At 35.2% G+C, this 20935-nt stretch overlaps 1 protein-coding gene across 1 annotated transcript; it reads left to right on the top strand.

The window, feature by feature from the left end:
• Positions 1 to 14991: 14991 nt before the first annotated feature.
• Positions 14992 to 17001, top strand: LOC109216169 (probable membrane-associated kinase regulator 2). The gene is made up of 2 exons (XM_019380299.1): positions 14992 to 16447; positions 16565 to 17001. Exons 1-2 carry the CDS (start codon positions 15208 to 15210, stop codon positions 16675 to 16677), a joined length of 1353 nt encoding a protein of 450 aa, XP_019235844.1. The 5' UTR covers positions 14992 to 15207; the 3' UTR covers positions 16678 to 17001.
• Positions 17002 to 20935: the final 3934 nt, after the last annotated feature.

The following is a 20935-nucleotide window of genomic DNA, read 5'->3' as shown; positions in this document are numbered from 1 at the left end:
AACTAACCGATCGTTTAAAACAGACTAAGTGAATGGTACAACTGAGTAAGCTATAAGTACAACCTCTCAGTTTGAATAATGTAATACATCTCAATAGTCTATCTAGATAACAAGTGCCGTAAAACTAATAGGGAAAGACAAGGTTAACAAACCCAGGGTTATAATTTCACCTCCTATATGAGACAGATAATCTCAAGATTTTGGTACAAAGTTATCATAATTTAACTAATACGCACAACCAAACTGTGACTATAAAATTTAATTCCAAATTATATATTGAAAATCTGAATAACTCCTTAATCCTGTTGACTAAACGACCCCTTAAAATTTAAATTCGTAATATTGTGATTCAAATGGTGACATTTGAAAGAACATTTACGGTCAATAAATGAAGAATGAAGACCTTTGATCATCAAATAGGAAAGGTAGTTGGAGCTTTAATTAATACTTCAATCAATTCAAAGACACACTATGGTAGGTCCATTGAAAGTGGTAGTAAATTAAGATGTTGTGCCAAAACTATACGAAATAAATCGCCTGAACGACGTACGTGAGCATTCACAATGATATTCATGACTCTTGGGTGTATTTTGTACGGAGCAAAATATTTTTCAATTCTCCCATGTTTGGTTGGCTTAAATATTTTAGAATTTTTTTTTCATGAACTCATTTTTCTCCAATTTGATGAAAATGTTTTCCTACCAAAAGAAGGAAAAATATTTTCCAAAACTCTTTTTAAACTTCCCCACTATATTTTCCATCCCCGCCAACTCAGTCCCACCCTATCCCCCCAACCTCGCTCCCCACCCCCACCCTAAATAAAAAATTTATTAATAGTACTTTCTTTTCATGTTATAGATTAAAAAAAAATATTTCAACAAATGAGTATTTTTTTCGTGATACAATTTTTCATTTTAACAAAAAATGTACTTTCTTTTCATGATGTAGAAAAAGTATTTTCTTTCATTTCAAGAATAAAAGTATTTTCTTTTCATGATGTAAAAGTATTTTTTTCATTTCAACAAATTGAGTATTTTCTTTTCATGATATAGAAAATGTATTTTCTTTTATTTTAATATAATATAAAATGACTACTTTATTTTTTTTGTAGAAAGAGTGCTTTCTTTTTCTACCAAAAAAGAATATTTTCTTTATCGTTATGGAGTATTTTAGTGAACTTTTAGAAGAATAATTAAATTATTGAAGAAAAAAGAGTCCTGAAAATGTTGGTATTTGGGGAGGAAGAGTCTGATTATAACAAAACTAATGAATCCATGACAAAAAAACTTCAGCTTATTTAGTGCTGAAGTTTTTACAAATGACCTAAATAACTTCTGCTGAAGTTTTTGAACAAGCTTTATGAAAAAACTAATGAATCCAGGACAAAAAAACTTCAGCTTATTTAGTGCTGAAATTTTTACAAATGAACTAAATAACTTCAGCATCTTCTGCTGAAGTTTTTGAAAAAGCTTATCCAAGACAAAAAAAACTTCAGCTTATTTAGTGCTGAAGTTTTTATAAGTGAACTAAATAACTTCAGCATCTTCTGCTGAAGTTTTTGAAAAAGCTTAATGACAAAACTAATGAATCCAAGACAAAAAACTTCAGCTTATTTAGTGCAATTACAAACAAAAACTTCAGCAAATAGAGAACAAAACTTCAACTACTATGCTTAAGTTCAGCAATTACAAACAAAAACTTCAGCAAATAGAGAACAAAACTTCAGCTACTATGCTTAAGTTCAGCAATTACAAACAAAAACTTCAGCACACTTGGTTCAGCACACTTGCTACTTCGGGCCCATCTACTAGAATGCTGAAAGTTTGCGTGATTGCCTTTGCTACTTCAACCCCGTATGCTGAAGTTACGCGAAAAAAGTGGGTACGCTTGCAATTTTTTTTGCAAAGCAGGCACAAGTTAAAACGTGTTCCAAAAAGCGGGTATAGATGCAAATCCCCCAATTCTAGAGCTAGTCTATATTGACACCACTATGACGGTTTAAAATGTGACTTTCCATGATAATAGAACAACTAAGGACCCGTTTGGCCATAGATTTTGTCAAAATAAATTGGGTTTTATTTGGCAAACACATGTTTGGCCATAGATTTTACCTACATTTTGGGCAAAATCCCAAATCCGGTTCTGGGCCAAAATATCACTATTATATTTTTAAAAAAATTGCCCCAAACTTTTGTATTTTATAAAAGAGCCCATCATTTATTATTTTGTAATAATGTTGCTTTGCCTTCTCGGTTATCTGATAGTGTATCATGTAGTTCATTATTAAAATGATACCAAATTTATTTATGTTCATGACTATGGGTTGCGATAATATAATGAATGTTATTGATAATGGTACTGTTGGGTATTTGTGATAATTTTTAGAACTTGTGGTTATAAGTCATGATTCATTTCTTTCCAAAATAAATTTGAGAAATATGTTTTGAAAACTGATATCCAAATACATTTTCATCTTCAAACCTAACCTTACCCAAATCAGATTTTTCAAAACAAATTTGGGAATCTATTACCAAACACTGGCTAAGATTTGAGGGAGTTCTGTGTATCAATGAGATTTTAGGTTGTAGTTAAAGGGAGGGGATTCATCAACTTCGTGAAAATTTTCGACAACCAGTGATATAAGTCATGGTTGTTGCAGATCCACCTACGCTAAGGAGGAACTAATAAATCTCCTAAGCTAGTTTGTTTAGAGTTAAATACTAGCGAAAAAGAAACAACTCAAGGATGTACAATTATTAAAGTAAATAATAATTAGTTAAAAAAAAAAAGAAGATGAATAATTATCTCCTTTTCTTTTACGTCTATGACAATGTAGGTAAAGATAAATTCAGGAAAAAAGTACCTAAAGTATAGTAATCTATTAAATAGTGATTGTGGGTTTCATTCACGAACAGACCCCACATTTTCACCAACAAGGGTTGTGGTGGATTGTGATGGAGTGGTAAGTAATCATTCATCTTTGACAAGATGTCTCGAGTTCGAGCCCCTGGGTATGGAATCGTTTTTGTTAGGGAGCGGTTTACCCCCAATGTGGGACTTTCCGGCGCGAATCTAGATTTAGTCGGATCCCAAACAAAAACAGGGCGGGAAACCAAAAAAAAACCCACATTTTCTCTCCAGTAATGAGACAAAAGTTCGTCAGTTCAACTCCACGGATTGAACTTTACACAGATGATAATTGGAACAGAGCTAAATATTTAGCATTTGTAACTGAAGGTCAAAAACCATTTTTTATCTTCAAGTGACTTTTGTTGGGAATGCAAGTGGGTAAAAACAGTACGTAACAAAAACGAAATGAAATGAATGTTGAGTTAGTAACTATAGTAAAAGGTCCCCTACCTGGTACTTCCGTGCATGTCTGCCACGTGACTTTTCTTACCTGGATGTTGCAGTAACTCCTTCTTACCACCACTATCATTCACTGTGGCAGAACTTATGTGTTCCCCTTCTGCCTTTCACTCTCATTTTACCCCTATTCCTTTTGCATTCCTACACTAGCATAGGTGAATTAGAAGTTCTTAGGCAGTAAATTTGAAATTTCACGGAACTTTTTTATTGTGTATCATGTGCGGTAAATTTAGATTTGAGCTACATAAGTTTTGTTACAGATGAAAATATTTTCTATGTGAGGTTATTCATTTTCAAGTTCGAACTGAAACCTCTGATAAAAAGCGGATATGATGTAGCGTAGAAATAATGGTTTCATTAGAATACAATCAATTTAGTTAATTATATATGTTGAAAAACACACCAAAAAATATATTTTCTCCGTCCACAATAAGTGACCAATTTACTTTGGACACAAACATTAAGGAAATATTAAATTTTAGATAAAAATAGTTAGTGTGACTAAACTACCCTTAATTAAATGTTGCATCATTGTTATAGTAGCACTTACTTCTCTTCTCAAATGTGAGGAGTAAATGACTTTTCAGGGATATGTACATAAGGGTAATTTTTTAAAAACAAATTGAATTTTTTCTTGATTATATTAATAGATACTTATTTTGGACCAAAATAGAAAAGCAAATTGATCACTTATTATGGACCCTAGGGAGTAAGTAACCGATTTTGAACCCATAAAATCAATAAATTTGAAATCTGACCGTACAATCTCTTCGAAAGTAAGGTTCATTAAAGATGAATAGACTCTTATTTATCGATTTTTTTGTTTATAAAAGTCATTCCAAAACGTTTAATTAAGGGTGAATAGACTGTTGCAACAATGAATTTGTACAATAATATATTGTGACATAGGATTGATGTGCCTAAGTTACATCTGTCAATGAGTGTATCTTTATTAAATAAAAAAAATTTAGATAGAGTTTGTACGTGTGAAATTTTAAAAATCTACCAAGAAAGTTCATAGAAAGCATGTTTGTTTAATGCAATGGGGCTGACACATACACTGCACGTCTTCACATGACTATTCTGCAACAACCAAATATATATAAGCCTAACACCAAGGACAACTATAAAGTAACGCATTCTTCTCGGTTTCACCTTCTCCCTCTCTTGTTTAATATTTTACGTATTACAAAGAATATTTATAATGTCAAGTTATTTAAAAATAACAGCAGATAATTATTACAATGTATTACAACAAGTTAAACTTTATTAATTGTGTGAAAACTCTCACATTATAATTTTTCTCCTTCCAAATGCTTGAGCACTTTTTCTTATTTCACGTCGTTTTTTAATATTAAAAAAACAGATGAAGGAGTTATTTCAATTGCGATAAACAGCCTGAAATAACTTTTAAAGAGTTTTAGGAGCTGATTTGCAAAAAAAGGGCTTAACAAATTCGTCAATAAAAATAGTCTTAGAAAGAGTAGAGACAAGAGTGAGTTTCAATTTAGGACTCTTGTGACTAGGCCTGTGCATACTTTGGTAAATATCGAATTATCGTATCGAAATTGAAAATTTTGGTATTTGGTATTCGGTATGGTATTGGTTTAAGTTTAAAAAAAATATGGTATTAGGTATGGTATTTGGTATTTTTTAATGAAATATCGAAATACCGATACCGTACCGAAATATATATTATATTACACAAAACATATATTATTAATTATAACATAAATATAAAAAATCGAAATTTTACTTTCCTTTATTCTCTAAGTTCATCAATTAACTCTAAGCAAGTAAGAAGATATTTCTAATGATCGAATTTATTCCTTTATGTGCAGTTTTCTCTCTTTAGGTTGATATTTGATGGTTTTGGACAAAACTTTTGTCAACAAATGTTTTTTTTTTGTACTTTTGAGTACTTTAATGAAGAATATTATAGTCTATGACTCTATGCACTTGTTAGTATTCAAATCGAATAAACCGAAGTTATCTAACCGAATAAATCGAAACTGAAAAGAGAAAAATCGAAACATGCCGAATTTAATTAGGTACGATATTGGTATACATTTTAAGAAACCGATACCGAAAATACCGAATCGAAGTATCTAAATTGTTGAATTTTGTTGTTTAATAACAAAAGAAGTGTGAATGGAAAATCGTGGGAAAAGAAATGGAGGGAAGTGAAATTTTGAATGAGTTCACTAATGCACTTTGTCCCTCATTGGTAGAAGGAAAGAAAATCTTTGTGTATATAAAGAGAAGCTCATCTTTTAGCTCTTAAAGAACTAAGAAGAAGGCAAGTCTCACGCCGTCATCGTCGCTCGCTCGGCTCGGCTTCGGCTTCGGCTTCGGCTTCGGATTTGTCAAAGATTGATTGATTAATCTTTTTGGACAAAATTCTTTTCAAATATTTAATTAATTAATTAAATTAATTAAAGAAAATTCAATCCGGAATAACCCATGACCCGCGACCCGGTCCGGTCCGGCCCGTTTTTCTTTCCCAGATTATTTTAAATCCGTTTTAAATTTTCCCGCAATATTTTCAACAGCCATGGCTATTCTGAAACAGTGTCACACCTATTCCAACAACTATGGCTGCTCTGAAAGGTTGCAAACTTTTTCAGAAACAGCACCGAAATTGGCTATAAATACACCTTCGAATCGCAGAATATTTACTTACGAAATTTTCTGAATCTTCTTCTTCTTCTGCACAAAAATTCCAGTGTGTTTTGCAGCCTTCGAGTGGTTCGTTGTTCATCGGCATTTTTGGTACCAATACTCCGGTGAGTTAAATCGTTCAATCATGGGAGGATGTATTCCAAAACTTCGGGTACTTGAGGGGAATAATTTCCTTAAGGACACACTGTGTATTCAGTGGGCTCGATTTGTTCCTACAACGTTTCAAAAATTATTTTTGAAGTTCGAATACTGTTTTCAGAATTTGTTTCTACTAACTTTCTGTTTCTGTTTTTCAGAAAGATTACTGTTTTATTTATTTACAGCAATACAGATTGATAACAATCTTAAGGAAATTATATTTATTATATTCTGTATTCTGTTTGAATTTTACTATTCTGATTTGAAGATATAAAAACTTCATCAGGGTATTGAAATTCAGAAAACGATTTGAAGAACATAAAAACTTCATCGTTTTTCTGTAAAACAGTATATAAAAACATTAGTTGTTTTTATTACGTACTGTTTATTGATTACAGTATTATTTACTGTTCTGGTTTTGCCATTAATTGATCTCTTCTGTTGTTGACAGTAAGAAATGGCAAATAAAAACGGAAATCCTTCTGCGACTGTTGGTGCAACGACGATAGCCTCGTCAAGCCGCACTGCTGTTCCTCCGGCTGAGAAACCGGGAAAATTTTCTGGAACCAACTTCAAAGGATGACAGCAAAGGGCGTTCTTCTGGCTTAGCACACTTGGTATGCAGAAATTCACTAGTGAAGAGCCTCCAGTGCCTGCTGCGGACATGCCGGACAATGAAATGTTCATGGTTGTTGAGGCGTGGAAGCAGGCAGATTTTCTTTGCAAAGGCTATATCTTAAGTGCTTTAGAAGATGACACTACAAAAAAAAACTGGATTTAGCTACGAACGTCGTCGCTAATCTGTCGCTAAATCGCCCGTAGCTAGCAGAATTTCTTGATAATCCGTCGCTAATCCGTCGCTAAATGAGATTAGCGACGAATTTTTCTGTTTAGCTACAAAATTTGTTCGTCGTTAAAACAAGATTTTTTAGTAGTGTGACTTGTACAATGTGTACAGTGCAATGAATATTTCGAAAGAATTATGGGACGCACTTGAGTAGAAGTACAAGACAGAAGATGCATGCTTGAAGAAGTTCGTGGTTGCCAAGTTTCTAGACTATAAAATGATAGACAACAAAACTGTGGGAACCCAAGTTCAGGAACTTCAACTTGTTTTTCACGACCTTATTGCTGAAGGTATGGTCGTGAATGAAGCATTTCAAGTGGCTGCTATGATTGAAAAATTGCCTCCTTCGTGGAGAGATTTCAAGAACTATCTTAAGCACAAGCGCAAAGAAATGAAGTTGGAAGATCTTGTGATACGTCTAAAGATCGAGGAAGACAACATAACAGCCGAGAAGAAGTCTCGTGGAAATTCAACGATCATGGGAGCTAATATCGTTGAGGAGACTACTCCAAAAAGTAAGAAGAGGAAGAGGTCTTCTGGACAAACTAAGGAGCAGAACAAAAAGAAATTCAAGGGCAGCTGCTACAATTGTGGAAAAGTTGGTCACAAAAGCCCTGATTGTCGTCTCCCAAAAAAGGATAATAAGAAAGGACAAGCCAACATAGTGGAGAAGAATAATGGCATTGATGATCTTTGCACAATGCTTTCGGAATGCAACCTAGTTGGAAATTCGAAGGAGTGGTGGATTGACTCTGGAGACACTCGACATGTTTGTGCTGTCAAAGAAGCATTTGCGACTTACTCTACAGCTGGTCCCGAAGAAGAAATTTCCATGGGAAATAATACAACAGCAAAGATTGAGGGTTATGGGAAGATATTCCTGAAGATGACTTCTGGAAAGATGTTAACGCTCAACAACATTTTTCATGTTCCTACTATTAGGAAGAATTTAGTTTCTACTTCTTTACTTGTAAAGAATGGATTCAAATGTGTATTTGATTCTAATAAAGTTGTTGTAAGCAAGAACGAAATGTATGTTGGAAAAGGCCCTCCGCGAAAAGGCTACCTCACAGAGGGCCTTTTCAAACTCAATGTAATGGTTGTTGACAGTATGAATAAAATGTTGGACTTTAAAGGCATTGAGCTTCAAAGACTTTAAGCATTGGGCTTTAAAGTGTAAGAGTGTGAATTGGAAATGGTGGGAAATAAAATGGAGGGAAATGAAAATTTGAATGAAGTGAGCTTTTGACTTGCACTTTGTCCCTCATTGGTGAGGGACAACTACATTTGTATGCTTATATATAGAATCACTTCTTAAAGCTCTTAAAAGGAGTTGAAGAGAATGATCCCTCGCGCCGTCGTCGTCGCTCGCTCGCTCGGCTCGGCTTCGGCTTCGGCTTCGGCTTCGGCTTCGGATTCGGATTTGGATTTGGATTTGTCAAATGATCGATTGATAAGATTATTTTTTGGACAAAATTTATTTAATTAATTATTTAATAATTAATTAAATGCCAGATCACTGCTGAAGATTCAGAAGGATAGTCTGGCCGCGGTCCTGGCGTAACCGCGGTAGGACCGCGCCAGAACCCTGCTGCAGATTCAGAGGGCCACTCTGGCCGCGGTCCTGGAGTAACCGCAGTAGGACCGCGGCAGGCCGCGTAAACTTCTGAAAAGGCACATTTTCCAGAACAAACATCACACCTCTTCCAATAATTGCCTATTAATTCTGAGACATGGCTTCGTTTTTAACACACCAAAAACATTATAGAACTTCCTTCTTTCTGAAAATACTGCATTCTAATTCGCAGTCTCTCTCTCTCTCTCAAATTCGTAAGTGTGATTTTGCTCCGTTCTTTAAGTTCGTTGGTATCTGCAGTTTGTATTGCCACTGTTGCAGGAAGGTTTATTCCGTTTTATCCTGGAAGGATTTAATCCATTACCTTGGCAACGTGTGAGGGGGTTAAAATTCCTTAAGGACGCACAATCAAATTGTGGACTCGGAATATTTCTTACTCTTTACTGTTTTTCCAATTTCTTTTATTCTTCTAACAGTTTTTCTCATTTTGTGTTTTAACACAGTAGCAACAACATAAAATTTCAGCTTCTTCTTATTTATTGGAGTCAAATGACTTATGGCATATTCGTTTAGGACATGTCAATTATAAAACCTTGCGGAAGTTAATTAATTTAGAAGTATTGCCTAAATTCGAGTGTAATAAATCGAAATGTCAAATATGTATTGAATCTAAGTTTGTAAAACATCCCTATAAGTCTGTTGAAAGGAATTCAAATCCTTTAGACTTAATTCATACTGACATTTGCGATATGAAGTCGACACCATCTAAAGGTGGAAAAAAAAGTATTTTATTACTTTTATTGACGATTGCACTAGATATTGCTATGTTTATTTGCTTAATAGTAAGGATGAAGCAATTGAAGCATTTAAGCAATACAAAAATGAGGTAGAACATCAATTGAATAAAAAGATCAAAATGATTAGAAGTGATAGAGGTGGAGAATATGAATCTCCGTTTGCAGTAATATGTTCGGAATATGGAATTATCCATCAAACTACTGCACCTTACACACCTCAATCCATCGGAATTGTGGAAAGGAAAAATTAGACATTAAAAGAAATGATGAATTCTTTATTAATAAGTTCCGAATTACCGTAGAGTTTGTGAGGGGAAGCTATCCTTACAGCTAACCGAATACTCAACAGAGTACCCCACAACAAAACGCAATCTATTCCATATGAAAAATGGAAAGAAAGAAAACCCAACTTAAAATATTTCAAAGTGTGGGGGTGTCTAGCAAAGGTACAGGTTCCTTTACCTAAAAGGGTTAAAATTGGATCAAAAACAGTAGATTGCGTTTTCATTGGATATGCTACAAATAGTAAAGCATGTCGATTTTTGGTTCATAAATCTGATAATCCCGAGATTCATGTTAAACGGTAATGGAATCAGATAATGCTGAATTCTTTGAAAGCATCTATCCGCATAAAACTGAAAGCGAGTCGTTAAGTTAAAGACCTAAACGACCTCGGGAAGAACCAAAGGAAAATACTCCAAGTATAGAAGATCCAAGGCGTAGCAAACGTCAAAGAACATCTACTTCCTTTGGACCAGATTTTGTGACATTCTTGCTTGAAAATGAGCTTCAAACTTTTAAAGCAACTATGTCGTCTTCTGATTCAGCATTTTGGAAAGAGGCAGTCTATAGTGGGATTCAATCAATTTTGGATAACCCTACATGGGAATTGGTTGATCTTCCTCCAGGAAATAAGCCTTTAGGTTCGAAATGGATCTTTAAACGGAAAATTAAAGCTGATGGCACTATTGACAAATATAAGGCAAGACTTGTTGTCAAAGGTTATAGACAAAAGGAAGGCCTTGATTACTTTGACACTTACTCGCCAGTAACAAGGATAACATCTATTAGAGTGTTAGTGGCACTAGCGGCCGTGTATGGTCTTGAAATCCATCAAATGGATGTTAAAACAACTTTCCTAAATGGAGAATTGGAGGAAGAGATTTACATGGAACAACATGAGGGTTTTGTGGTTCCTGGTAAAGAAAAGAAAGTGGGCAAACTTGTTAAGTCGCTTTATGGACTTAAACAAGCACCCAAACAATGGCATGCAAAATTTGACCAAACAATGTTGGCAAATGGATTTAAAATCAACGAGTGTGACAAATGTGTTTACATTAAAAATACTCCAGGTCATGAAGTCATTGTTTGTTTATATGTTGATGATATGTTGATAATATGCAAAAGTATGGTAGATATAAATGCTACAAAGCGCATGTTGGCTAGCAAATTCGACATGAAAGACTTAGGAGTTGCTGATGTGATCTTAGTAATCAAAATTCGTAAGACTCCACAAGGTCTAGCATTATCACAATCTCACTACATTGAAAAGGTACTTGACAAGTTCAAGTATTTGGATTTCAAAATTGCCAAGACTCCAATTGACGTGAGTTATGCACTTCAAAAGAATGAAGGTGAAAGTGACTCACAACTGGACTATGCAAGAGTATTGGCAAGTTTGATGTATATCATGAATTCTACGCGACCAGAAATAGCATGTGCTATTAGCAAACTGAGTCGGTTTACAAGTAATCCCAATCAAATACATTGGATGGCAATGAAATGAGTTTTGGGTTATCTGAAACATACCCAAAATTATGCTTTGCATTATAACAAATATCCTTCCGTGATCGAGGGATATAGTGATGCAAATTGGATCACCGGATCATCTGAAGTTAAATCCACGAGTGGATATGTTTTCACAATTGGGGGTGGAGCAGTGTCTTGGAAATCATCCAAACAAACGTGCATCGCCCGTTCTACAATGGAATCTGAATTCATAGCTTTAGATAAGGCCGGTGAAGAAGCTGAATGGCTCCGGAATTTCTTGGAAGATATTTCATTTTGGCCCAAACCTTTGGCACCTATTTGTATACATTGTGATAGTCAAGCGTCAATAGGTAGGGCAGGGAGCGTTATGTATAACGGGAAATCTCATCATATTCGATGGAGACACAATACTGTTAGACAACTACTCTCTAGTGGTGTTATCACAATTGACTACGTAAAGTCAAGAGATAACGTGTCGGATCCACTTACAAAAGGCCTATCTAGAGAGGCGGTTGAAAGATCATCAAAGGGAATGGGGTTAATTGCCTAGGACAAGTCATCATGGCGGTAACTCTACCTAGCAGACTGGAGATCCCAAGAGCTAGGTTCAAAGAGATCAAACAAAGTTATGAATGACGGTTCAACATTGTCAACTAACTCAACCCATTCCGTGATGAAGACAATGTTCAAAAACGAGGTAAAGCATTAAGGCTTTTTGATAAGTCAATAAAGCTTAAAGCTTTTTAATGATTTGCTAAGTCTGGCAGGATATGACCAGATAGTGTGTCTTTAGGATTACACGTTTAGGAATCACTTATGTGAGTGTGAAGTGTAAGCCGCTTCAAGGAGAATGAAAGTAAAGGCCCATTCTCTAAGCACTCATGAAACCAGGTGGTGTTCATGGCTGAAACGAACACAACCGTGAGAACCATAGATGGTTAAGGATTGATTGTGTGACTTATGTTGTCTAGGTATACAACAAAGCTCGGCGGTTCAAAGATACAAATCTACCGATTGACCGAGTATAACCGATATAAGTTCACTACGGAAAGTTCAAAAGGAAACCTACTTATCCAGATGCAATTAATTCTTGCATGTAAAGCACACACACTCGTCCGTGCATTCCTTTAAGTTTATAGCCATTCCCCATTCATGTGGGGGATTGTTAGATTTTGTTGTTTAATAACAAAAAAAGTCTTAATGGAAAATGGTGGGAAAAGAAATGGAGGGAAGTGAAATTTTGAATGAGTTCACTAATGCACTTTGTCCCTCATTGGTAGAAAGAAAGAAAATCTTTTTGTATATAAAGAGAAGCTCATCTTTTAGCTCTTAAAGAGCTAAGAAGAAGGCAAGCCTCGCGCCGTCGTCGTCGCTCGCTCGCTCGGCTCGGCTTCGGCTTCGGCTTCGGCTTCGGCTTCGGATTCGGATTCGGATTTGGATTTGTCAAAGATTGATTGATTAATCTTTCTGGACAAAATTCTTTTCAAATATTTAATTAATTAATTAAATTAATTAAAAAAAATTTAATCCGGAATAACCCATGACCCGCGACCCGGTCCGGTCTGGCCCATTTTTCTTTCCCGGATTATTTTAAATCCGTATTAATTTTCCCGCAATATTTTCAACAGCCATGGTTGTTCTGAAACAGTGTCACACCTATTCCAACAGCTATGGCTGTTCTGAAAGGTTGCAAACCTTTTCAGCAACAGCACCGAAATTGGCTATAAATACACCTTCAAATCCCAGAATATTTGCTTACGAAATTTTCTGAATCTTCTTTTTCTTCTACACAAAAATTCCAGTGTGTTTTGCAGCCTTTGAGTGGTTCGCTGTTCATCGGCATTTTTGGTACCAATACTCCGGTGAGTTAAATCGTTCTATCCTAGGAGGATATATTCCAAAACCTCGGGTACTTGAGGGGAATAATTTTCTTAAGTACACACTGTGTATTCAGTGGGCTCGATTTGTTCCTACAACGTTTCAAAAATTATTTTTGAAGTTCGAATACTGTTTTCAGAATTTGTTTCTACTAACTTTCTGTTTCTGTTTTTCAGAAAGATTACTGTTTTATTTATTTACAGCAATACAGATTGATAACATAAATACCGTACCGTACCGTACCGACCGACGAACACCCCTGCTCGTGACCCATTTTCATTCTTAGTCAAAAAGGTAGTTTTGGTCCCATTTTTATCTATTAATCCACACTTGACCTTTTAATATGTTGGACTTCAAATTTTGGTTCAGTAATAAACGGGACCATTTGATCATCACGTCCGTTGCACTTAGAGAAAAGCGCACTTAAATGAGATAAGAAAGAGATTAGTGTTGTTTTTCTGTTTTTTCATTTGATGTCCGGTATATATTTTATGATTGATTAATTTGAATTTATATCGTGAAACCACATATTGGGGTAAAATATCCCTATTAAAGGCAATTCCATACTTAAACAATCTCTGATTAAGTACTAAGAAGTAGTTACTAAATCATATTGAAAAATATTTTATAAGTAAAACAGGCAAATTGAAGGCAGAATAGCCTAATAAACACTTCTACTTATCCCGCTTTGTCATCCCGGTCCCGATACTTTACGAAGTTTCATCCTGACACTTGTAGTTTTTAAAATACATTATTTTAAATCACTCCGGCCTCGCGTGTTCTTCAAACACACGATGTGGATGACACATCATAGTCCACATCAGATTTTAAATGACACATCATTATTTTTTAATTTAATTTTAAAAATTTAATTTTTTTTCCTTTTTTCACTCCTCCCCCACCCTTGACCACCTATCTCTATTTTTTAGAGCAGAAATAACACCACGATTTATCGCCTTTACCGGCGGAAGCACCACGGCGGACAACTAAAACCCACCATTTTCCAACTTTCCATTGTCCATCTCCCTTTCAGAAAATTTTACCACCGAAACTCCTCATCATTGGACAGATTTCAGTCCAAATTTTTTTCAGAAATAGTGGTCGAAAAAATGCAGGTGCCTTCGTAATAGACATTCAAGAGGCGTGATATAGCCGGTAAAAAGGAATCCATATGCCCACATTCTACATTGTACACCTCAAAAATATTCAATAGACATAGATCTAATTCATCTCAAAAACATTAATAGTGGTTGTCCTTCAAAAAAGATTTACTATTTTTTTCTCAAATATTGACTGAAGGTTTGTGAAAATGGGAAATCCGGGAATAACGGGAGAAAGTGAAAAGAAAAATGGAGGGGGGAAATAACAGGAAAGGATAAGAAAGAGAAAAGAAAAATGGAGAAGGGGTGGGAAAGAACGGGAAAGGGGAAGGGAAGAAATTGAAAGAGAAATGGGGGAGGGGATAGGGGAAAGAAGGAAGAACAGGATTTTTAATTTTTTCTTATATTATTCTTTTACTTTTATTTATTCTTGTTATTTTTTCTTCTTATTATAATCATTTTTAGTTTAACTTTTTTATATTTACTCTCGTTATACGCGTGAAATTCACGTATTTTGTCCAACTCAGCCATGAAGTTGCTACATATGTTTGGTCAACGATCAGAGGGGTTTAAAATAATGTGTTTTGAAAACTATAAGTGTCTGGATGAAACTTCGTAAAGTATCGGGACCGGGATGACAAAGCGGGACAAGTAGAAGTGTTTATTAGGCTATTCTGCCTAAATTAAATGTTAATGGGATAAGGTTTAGTTAAAGTGTGTTAGAAAAAGTCGAAAAGGTAAGAAACAATGAAATTTAAAAAGTATAAACAAAGGAAAAATGTGAAAATAAATACTAGGAATAGTATAAAGAGGTAAAAAAACAGAAAAGCTTTTACCTATCCAAGTTCTGCTACTGTTCTTCCTCTGCCACCTTTCAGTACTGCTACAGTATTAGCTAAGCTTCTCCATTATACACACCATACTATCCTCTTCCCCCCTCATAAACACACACACACACACTCTTTTCTCCATCACTTTATTACTAGTACCTTTTCTTCATACTATAATATAATAGAACCTGTTGTTTATACTATACTGGCTTTACCAACTATGGAGGCTTTCAGTTTACTGAAGTACTGGCGTGGTGGTGGCGCCACCGGTGTTTTCTCCACCGATTCCGCCGGTGCTAATCCTCGCACCGTCGATTCTACTACTGTCATCACCGCCGTCAGTCCTAACTCGTCAGACTCTGATTCCGACGATGAAGGAGACGACGGACCGTTTTTTGACCTTGAGTTCACTTCGGTTCCTGAAGATGAAGCCGAAGAAGAAGTGAAAGTTGAAAATGAAAGGTGTAAAATTAGTTCAGAGTTGGACGAGTCGTCGGAAAATGTGATTAATGAAGGAGAACTGAAATTCACGCTTTCCACGTCGTCCTGTTCGAGTATTGACGACGGCACGGATCCAAACGTATCAGTCTCACCGTCTGACGATCTTTTCTTCAAAGGTAGTTTGGTACCAATTGAGCCGTCGTCGCTGTTGCTAACCGCCTCCGAAGCAAATTCAAACTTTACTTCCTCACTGTTAAAGTCAGCAACTAAATTTAGAGTGTTAATGCTGAAACTGAAGAAGCCAAAATTTACAGCGCCAAGTAAAATTGAAAAATCTGAAGGTGATGGTGACGGATTTGTCTCAGCTACTACTCCAAAGCTACGGCGGAAGAGAGTATCAGAGAGTGAAAAAGAGGAGCCTCCAAATCTAACACAGAATAAGTTTTTCACTGTAAAGTTTAAGGTTGAAGAAGTTCCTATTAAGTCGTTGTTTACTAGAGATAACAGCTCAAAAGACAAAATTAACAGCGGCAAAATAGAGAAGCGAAATCCAGAAGAAGCTTGTTCAACAAATAATGCAACAAATTCAGCTTCAGATGAGAAGAAATTTACTAAAGATGTAATGCAAAAGTATTTTAAAAAAGTGAAACCTCTATATATTCGCGTCTCAAAACGTTACGGCGAGAAGCTTAAGTACTCAGGACAGTTAAGCTTACCCGGAAATGCCGCAACAAATAAGGCCGGTCGTTCGCCGCCTCCGCTGCCTCCTTCAGCGGAGGCGAAGGCGGACGCGGTTACGGACGCGGCACCGACGGTGGAGAAGAACCAGAAGCATGGGAATATCCCGTCGGGGCTGGGAATAGTCCGGAAACATTTGGGGAAAAGCAGATCGGCGTCGTCGGCGGTTGTTGCGGCAGCGCCGGTAGCATCAAACCGGCGTGACGACTCACTATTGCAGCAACAAGATGCTATTCAAGGCGCCATTTTACATTGCAAAAGGTCTTTCAATTCATGTAGAGGTAAATTTAACTAACATTTCTGAAATTTAACTTATAAAAATAAAATTTACTCTAATAGTGGAGTAATATTTTCTAAACACATTTCCCTTTTTTTCTTTTCCTTTAATTTTGTTTTAGATTCAGAGTCATCCATTTTATCACGTTCAGCAAGTGATGCATCACATGAAAAATCAACGAGCTTGACTACAGATTCATCTACATTAGAGGAGGCCAAAGCGGTGAGAAATTAGGAATTCGTTAATTGAAATCATTAAAATTAAGATAATTATGTTTAAAATCATTAATTAGTAGTACTAAGTTTTAGTTTAGGTAGGTTATGTCTTTCTTCAAGGGATTTTCCTCGATTACAGGGATTTCAACGGTCATGCAAAACAATGAGAGAAATGAGTGGTCAATTATCAGTTTTTACTCGTGCTTTGCTCTTTGTAAATAATTAATTAGCACTTTAATATTATATAATTATACTATTGCTCATTTTAGTTAGGAGTAGCTTGTAAATTGTAATCTGCAGGAAGCTTGTAAATTGTACTACTTTTACTACTCTGTTTGCTTTTCATGCATTTCTAGTTTATGTTTCTGTGTCCAAAAATATATGGGTTCAAAGTACAAGACAAGAAACTACATAAATTATCATAAACCACAGCTTTTATAATTAAAATTATTTTTAAAACTACTGGAAAAAAACCTTACAATATTGTAAATGGAGGGAGTAATTATTACACTAGAGTGGTTAAGGTTTTAGTAACTTCTCAAGGTTCCATGTACTAATACTTGTTGTGGGGTACGGGCTGGAGCTGGCCTTTGAGTTACGGTTGGCCGGACTAATATGTGAATTTGTTTGACTGGGCACGGAGTTTAAAAAAAAATAAGACTTAAAATTTATGGTCCTAAACAAGTTAAAAAGGGGCCCAAAGTATTCGTGTGGATATAAAAGCTTCTCATTAAGGATAGAATTATAAGTTTAAGCTAAATTGTTTCCAAATTTAGAAAGGGGTCATTCTTTTTGGAACGGACCAAAAAGGAAATAGGTTCACATAAACTAGAATAGAGGGAGTATTTGTTTGAAAAATTAAGTGATAATTGGTAAATCATAACTCAATGTAACAACTCAATCCACTAATGATATTGTCTGCTTTGGGCTTAGATTCGCATCACTAGGGTTTAAGATCTGTTTATTTATATATCCAGCATCTCCTCCTTAAGGACTCAGTGCCCTCGCTAAGGTTTGACCAACCGCTATTCAAGGTTGCACGCGGAGTGGTTCTGATACCGTATGTAATAGTCAAACCCACTAGTGATATTGTCCGCTTTGGGTTTAGGCCCGCATAACTTTAAAACGCGTCACTAAGGTCGAAAATATGTTTACTTATATTCTTTTCCGTAGTATATTGACGTGAAATTCACCTAAAGTGTAACGCTCAATTATTTAAATGTGTAAAATTTAGAACGCATAGGCTATAAATTCTAACCTTGCCTCTAGTTGGGTAAATCTTTCACTAGCTGAGAGAAAGTCACAAAAAAGTAGGATTAGATGTAGGGAGTTTGCCAATAATTTGAAATCGAGTAGTAACTTTTGGACTGATAAAGTCTCTTTAGCGGTCAACAAACAGGGTAAAGTGGAGGCAAAGATATCCTAGAAAAATGGCAAAGATATCCTAGAAAATTTTTCTTTACTATTCTTTTCATCATGCTTTTTTTCCTTTTCCTTTTTTCTTTTTTCCCCTTTTTGGGGGTTCTCATATTCAATGTAAAATAGAAGAAAATGTAAAATTTTATTTTGTGTCTCATACAACTGACACTAGTTGTATGAGATATTTTTTTGTCTCACAGTTTTGTGGACCCAAATTTTTGTGGACCCAGAAGTATAAGATTGGGGTCCATAAATTTGTGAGAGAAAAAGGAGTCTCACACAACTAACAATAAAACTTCTCGAAGAAAAGACAGGTGGGCCGTTCTTCTTCTTTCTTAACAAGCATAGGATTATAATCTATTGATAGGTAAGTGAAGTGTGTGTATTGTCTATTCATGTCAATATCGTAAGTCGTGAAGTTTATCGACGTTGATTTTGATGCTTACAAATTGATAGAATACTAATTTGTCTCCTATTGGGAGAATTCGGGGCTACAAAAGTGCTGCCACAACGCCACGCCCTTTTATTTCCGCGCACTATGAAATCTTTTTCCTTTGACCATTATGTTTGGTTCTTTCTCTAAGCTCTACTTAGTCCCACTAATTCATAATGGATATAATTTTCTCATTAATTTTTAGACGTTCGGAGTTAGATAAACTTTCTTTTCTTGGGTATAGGGTCCTTTACAAATGAGAAAAAAAGAAAAACTGAAAATCCTCTCCTCAAATGGTTAAAAATACGATGATTATATATCCTTTCGTATTTACATAAGTCTAAATTATCCAGCATTTTAAAACTATATGTAGCATTGTAGTTTGTTTGGCCAAGTTTTTTTTTTATAGGTAAAAACGCTTTTTTTTTTTCTTTCTAAAATATTGCTTTTTTTGAATTTTAAGGAGTTTTGCCAAGGCTTTAGAAAAAAAATTAAGTGCTTTAAGTAGAAGCAGAAGTTATATTTGAGAAGTATAAAAAAGTAGCTTTTCTTCAAAATTACTAAAAAATGCACTTAAAAGCACCTTTTAAAAGCTTGATCAAATATTAATTACTTTCAATAGTATTTTTTAAATCAATTAGTCAAATACAAATTGCTTCTCATCAAAGTACTTTTCAAAAATCACTTTTCAGAATAGGTTGATTTTGGAAGCTTGGCGCAAAAGACTATTAGTAACATGACAGTGTAAAGTTTTCATATAATCGTGTTATAAAGATTAAACCCCAGAAACAATTAGAATAATGTGTTAGGACGAGGATTTTTTTAATGGAAATCTATATGTGGAAGCTTAATTTTAAATTTGTTTACCCTAACATCCGAGTAACAATTAAACTTATTTGTGGTTTTAAAGATATGCGATTTAATCCAATACTAATTGATAAACTATGAATCAAACGTATAACTTAAAGAAATAAGTTAAATCAAACCAGTCGTGTAAGCAGACCTCGACCTCGAGCAAAGGCGACCTCAAGGTAATTGAACAAGAACAACAAGAATAGTAAAATAATAATAAGACGATTCAGTTGAACAGTAGGCAAAGAAGTGAAAATATATATTCTCTTCTCAATGATTGATCCGTTACAAATAATTGGAGTACCCTTTATATAGGGCCAAAAACTTGTTGCGACAAAAAATACTCACGCAAGTGTACGTGATCGTCAAGTAATAAAGTAGTGAGTAGAATATCGTTCCCACGAAGACTTGTGATTAACTATTGACTGATTCAAACTCAGTTAACATATCGATTCAAGAGATTTCTGACAAAATATAGAAGTGACTAATTTACTACCTAAAACTATCAAGCAATGAATTAACTAGAAATCAACCGAACAAATAGCAATTTCAAATAACAATCAATAGGAGAGGATATTCCGGGGTCACGGGTTAGCTAGAAATCGTGTTGCGTTCTTGGCTTAAAATGACTAATTGATTTATCTGGATTGTTGATTGACAAGGTTGATATTACTCATAAGAATTTGTCGAATTCTTACTCGCATATTCAAGCTAACTTAATGCTTATATGTCTATGGAATTAAGATTAACAAAAATGCATTTATACTTCCTGTATTTCAACCAAGCAAGAAATTAGGTATATTACTATCCTAATTGCGAATCCGTTCCCCGTGCCCGGGTTCAAGAACTTGCTCTATTTAATTCCATATGCAATCTAGAATTCCCACTTTCGAGTTCAACTCTAGATTCGTAGATAGTATTTCACTATTAGCTACTCATCAAAATAATTTAAAAAATAGAATTAAATAAACAACCCAATATGATAAACTCAACTTCGTCAAATTAAACATCAAACATCAACATTCATGTTTCACCCATGACCCTAGAACAATAGGGTTCTTAGCCATGGATGCTCATAGTAACAATTTCAAGTAATTCCCAAGAATACATAAAAATCAATAAAAGAAGGAGAAAGTAAGAACTCAAGACGAATTCCATGGTTCCCAAGCTTTGTCGTGGCTTTTTCTTGCTTCCCAATATGTTAGATGACCTAAAGAGGTGTTTTTGGCTTATATAGTCGTGGGCCAAAGTTCTACTAATCCTAGTCCGAATCAGCTTCAGGGATTGATGTTGGGGTGGATGTTTCGCATCCACCTCGTCTTCCGCTTCTCAGGTTCGCATGCTTTCGCATCCACCCTTTGTTCCTCCATCTCAGCTTTGCCTAGGTGCGGATGCTATGGGCTCACTTCACTGCTAAGGGGTACACCAAGTAACCTTCTTCCCAAGGTTAGATGCGACACATCCAACCTCTTCTTCTCTAGTTGGAACATCTTTTCTTTATTTTTTTGCACTCCAAACACTCTAAATCATCACACACAACTCCATTAGTCATAAAATAATAATTAAACCATGT

Source organism: Nicotiana attenuata, unplaced genomic scaffold (genome assembly GCF_001879085.1).
Source record: "Nicotiana attenuata strain UT unplaced genomic scaffold, NIATTr2, whole genome shotgun sequence".
In the NCBI taxonomy this organism is placed as follows: domain Eukaryota; kingdom Viridiplantae; phylum Streptophyta; class Magnoliopsida; order Solanales; family Solanaceae; genus Nicotiana; species Nicotiana attenuata.
Note: the sequence above shows the minus strand (reverse complement) of the source record. Positions and strands in the feature narration are given on the sequence as shown.

Excerpts from the sequence above, each read along its gene's own strand:
- LOC109216169 (XM_019380299.1), top strand. The coding sequence starts at position 15,208 with ATGGAGGCTTTCAGTTTACTGAAGTACTGGCGTGGTGGTGGCGCCACC. Across the intron at positions 16,448-16,564 it reads GTCTTTCAATTCATGTAGAG|ATTCAGAGTCATCCATTTTA; the intron begins GTAAATTTAACT and ends ATTTTGTTTTAG.